Genomic DNA, 4,287 nt, shown 5'->3' with positions numbered 1-4,287 from the left:
TTGACAATAACTGGTAGTTAGAGCTAGACCAAAACCATAATTTTTATAGTCACTCTAAAGAGAATCTGGAAGGCAAAAGCAATGTAAAAGATTGCCTGGGTTATGTTTACTTTGCAACTGGTGCCATCATCGACAATTCAATTGCAACTGCAGCCGGTGGATAAGTTATCAAGTGGGACACCATTGTTGCTATAAATTATCAACCTTTTTCAGGGCCAGACTAGAAGAAATTAAATATAGCATTGTAGACACTTTGAGTTGTCACAAAAGTTACAAGCTACAGATTTAGAGTTCATGAATGGAAATGATCATGTAATTGTTTTCTCGATATCTTGTTTTGCTTTGTTGTAGTGCACAACAAACAGTTACTACCTTAACCATAAAAAACCACAATAGAAATAGTCAAATACCCAAATCCAAAGTAAGAAATTGAAAATATGAAAAAACTGTACAAAGCCATGAAGTTACTTTGAATGTTTGGTTTCTTCATTGGAAACAATAGGCCTACAGCACCATAGACAATTAGCATAGTAGAAGCATAAGGCAAGAAAACTCAAAAAGTTCCGAAACTAAAGCAGTAAGTTATGCAGCACCTTGCAGATGAAAATTAACAGGTAGAAACCAAAGTCAAAATGCTGGTTCTTCAGCACCTCCAAGCCGAGGCTGAGATGAGATCCTTACGCTGCCAGCAGAGAACAAGTGACGACTGTCTCTTCTCAATATGGAAACCCCCGACCGGAGTCCGCTGCACCAAGCACTCACCTTGGGACTCCGTGAAGTTACTGAATGTCAATGGGGAGAACCCAGATGACAAAAATAGAGTCCTCCACGAAGGTGTTTTTTTAAGAGAGAGATGGCGGCCCATTACAATCTTTTCGATGCCTGGTTGGAGCAAGTACCTCTCAATCTTTTGCAGCGCATCCAGGTTTACGTTTACAGCATCTAGTGATTCAAGCAGGCCACAGTAAGAGTGAAGGGCTTGAATGATTTGGTGGGGAAATGGGACATCAGTTCGATCACTGCCCCGGTCCAAAGACACCACAATTTTGGGAGAAAGCTGCTTAACAAAGCGCAGGACCAAAGGAAGCGATAAAGGGTAGTTTGAAAAGGAACCAATTGGGAGATTGACAGCGACTGCCAAATTCTCCGAGACGTGATGGGGCAATGGCCAAGAACCAGAGTTCAATGACTCAAGGCTCACAATTTCGAGTTCAAATGCCAAGTTGAGCTCACCAGCAAAATGTTTGAGGTTTTCTTGAGTGAAACCCAGCTCGAATTCATCATGCGTGGAGGGAGATACAAATGCAGTGATCTTAAGAGATGGCGCACCACCATTTCTCAAGGCAACCTCTTGCATAAAAGAAGCCCATTGCCCACCATATCCAATATCAAAATCAATAACATGGACACGATTAAAGCCTTCCACAGCTTCAAGGATGGCTTGGTTACAAGTAAAGTTGGCAAATTGGAGAACTGGTGAGATTTCAGAGAATGATTTATAAGCACCAATCTTGAAAATGAGGCTAAAAGGTGACAGAGCCAAAGAGTTAGAGTTGTTCATGTGCAGAAGCAATTGTAAAGCCTCCTTGAAATAGAAAGCAGCCCTTTGAAAAGGCTTACCAATGGGAGAGAGCTGGTGATTGAGCCGCGCCAATATCCCTTGCGCGAGTACCGGATTGCCTGTTTCGATCAGCTCTGCTGCATTGAAAAGCTGGTCAATTATTGCTTGCTGAAGCTGGTGGTTCACCAAGTCTTTACCTCCTTCTGGGTTCACCACCTTCTCCTTCGTCACTGACATTGTAGGCCTTTGTTGGAGATGTTGTGGAAGCAATTGAAGCTGTTGCTGCTGCTGCTGCTGGTGTACCCGAACCAATAGCTCTTGTCCCGGACTCGAAAACGGTACCCTTTGGACCGGGTAATTGGGTCCAAAGCCACCAGAATTATGCCTTTTTGCTGGAGGTGGTGAAAGAAAGTGATGCTCTTGCAATTGGGCATATGTCAAAGGCATAAACATGGCTGGGTTTTGAGTAAACTGAGCTTGGTTTTGGTTCATTACCAACTGAGGATTGAATATCTGAGGCTTCTCATCCACAGCCTCAACCAAGTGTTGTTGTTGTTGAAACATGCCAGGAGAGAATGAAACTGGGAAAAGATTGTTGGCTGAAGCAGTGAACATGGTGTTGGGGTTGGGTGAAGAAACTGAGCCAAGCCTCACATTGCTACTCTGGACATTTGGGCTATTGAAAGGAAAGTCAGAACAAGATGTTGCTTGCAGAGGGTCAACATTAATGTTGCCCAGCAAATTCCCACTATTGGGTTCAAAGGCATAACCTTGATTATCCACCACATCATGAAACCCTCCACTGAATTCCAAATCTTGTGAACTACCCCCACTCTGCAACAGCTTGTTCAATCCGAGAGATGGGTCTTCAATATCACTCATAATCAATCTCAGAATGGACTGCTCTTGACCCGGTGACTCAGACAACACACACTCCCAGTCCTCCATTCCAAGCGGCCCACATTTTGCTTCCTCTAAGGCCGTTTGAGATGGGTTTGCTGCTGCTGTAGTTGTTGCCACGCCGCCGCCGCCGGTGGTGGTATCTGTGGAGCCACTGCCACCACCGCCGCCGCTGCCGAGAGAAGAAGACAGTGTTGAAGAGGATGTGGGAGGGCTTGGGCTTCTTCTGGTGTCAAGAACAGAGGTGGGCTCAGTGCTGCCCACATAGCAATTCTCTTTGTTGTTGGTGGTGGTGTTGTGCTTCCACTTTTGTGGTGGTTGTTGATGATAAAGATTATGATGTTGCGGTGGTGGTGGTGGTGGTGAAGCTAACAAATCTGAAGCAGCAGAAGAGAAATCTGACACCCCCTTCCCTTGAAACTCCTCAAAGGGTAGGGGCATGGCCTTCATCTAACAAAATAAAAAGTGACAACAATACCCACAGCTCCAAGAACCCAAAAGCCTCCAGCTTTCAAGACCAAGAACACAAAATACAAATGGGTTCACTTCAAATTTACAAACCAAGGGCTTGATAAAAAGACAGCTTAGCTAGCTAGCAATCAATGCTAAAAAAATACAAAACAAAAACTTGATCAGATTTCTGAGGTCTAAGACTCTGTGCTATGGTTTCCAATCCAAATTCCAAAGACTACCCAAAACATTCACAGCTCAAGAAACAATAATATCAGTACACACACAGAGACAGACACCTCTTTTAGGCTCTTAGCTGCTGCTGCTGCTTCTGCTTCTCTTTGTTACATACAAAGCTGGCTCATCAACACCCATTTTTGGAACCATCTTCGTCTTTCTTCATTTCTAGCTTGTATGTGTGGTTTAGGCGATAGCTTTGATGGATTTTCTTTTCTTTCTCCTTCTTCTGGTCCTTTGGAGAGAGAGAGAGAGAGAGAGAGAGAGAGTATAGTAGTACTTCGTCTTCCTTCTGTTTTCTGCTATGAGGATGCGTGCAACATATAAAAGTGGTAAAGTGCTCTGCTCTCTCTCCTCTCTCATATTTCCCTTTTATTTTTAAATTTTTTATTTTTATTTACATTTTTTTATGTGGCTTTTGTCTGTAGATGTAGTTATCTCCCTGCTAGGGTTACTGTCACTCACTTCAACCCCACTCTCTCATGCACCAAAAGTGGATGCCAAATTGCCAACTACCACATTTTTCAGAGAATTACAATGTATTTTCAATTTTTCAATAATTCTTTAATTTTATATGTTAAATTTTCATTTATTTAATATAAATATTAGATTTATGGTTGCCTAAAAGGCTAAAAGTACAAATTAATTTGGTTGCCTAAAGTAAAAATTAATTTGGTTGCCTAAAGTAAAAATTAATTTGATAAATAAATTTTAGAATAAAATCCCACTTGCATAGCACGCTCCTTAAGGGCGCGTGAAAAGGTTATTGGGAGTGTTATTTCTTTTATTAGTTTCTTTTACTGAGAGCAACGAGAGACAGAGAAAAGATGAACTGGCTGAAATGGCTTTTGCAATTTTTGTGTATTTCTAGTAGTACCCTTATATTTGGCATCAATAATGGTTGAAAGGTTATGGTAAGTACGGGGGCATTTAAGTAATTGACTCCGAACAACTTCTGCTGTCCTGGATTTCGAAACTGAATCTGACGGCACGTTAATGAGTGGCTTTTTCGGGGTTTGAAGATATCGAGATGGATTGGACGGACCAGATATTTGGTTTGAGTTAGAAATATGTGGCTGCGATTAAAATTAGAATTAAGAAATAACAAATTCAAGCAATTTCTATGTTTCTTTTGCTTA

General features: G+C 41.8%; 1 protein-coding gene across 1 annotated transcript; it reads right to left on the bottom strand.

Moving 5' to 3' along the window:
* Positions 1-221: 221 nt before the first annotated feature.
* LOC147290845 (scarecrow-like protein 6) lies at positions 222-3,455 on the bottom strand. The gene has a single exon (XM_086237395.1). It carries the CDS (start codon positions 2,909-2,911, stop codon positions 644-646), a length of 2,268 nt encoding a protein of 755 aa, XP_086093521.1. The 5' UTR covers positions 2,912-3,455; the 3' UTR covers positions 222-643.
* Positions 3,456-4,287: the final 832 nt, after the last annotated feature.

The sequence above is a fragment of the Dryas octopetala genome, chromosome 3, assembly GCF_963921425.1.
Source record: "Dryas octopetala chromosome 3, drDryOcto1.1, whole genome shotgun sequence".
Taxonomy (NCBI): domain Eukaryota; kingdom Viridiplantae; phylum Streptophyta; class Magnoliopsida; order Rosales; family Rosaceae; genus Dryas; species Dryas octopetala.
The sequence above is the reverse complement of the archived record's forward strand: the minus strand, read 5'-3'. Positions and strand labels throughout refer to the sequence as shown.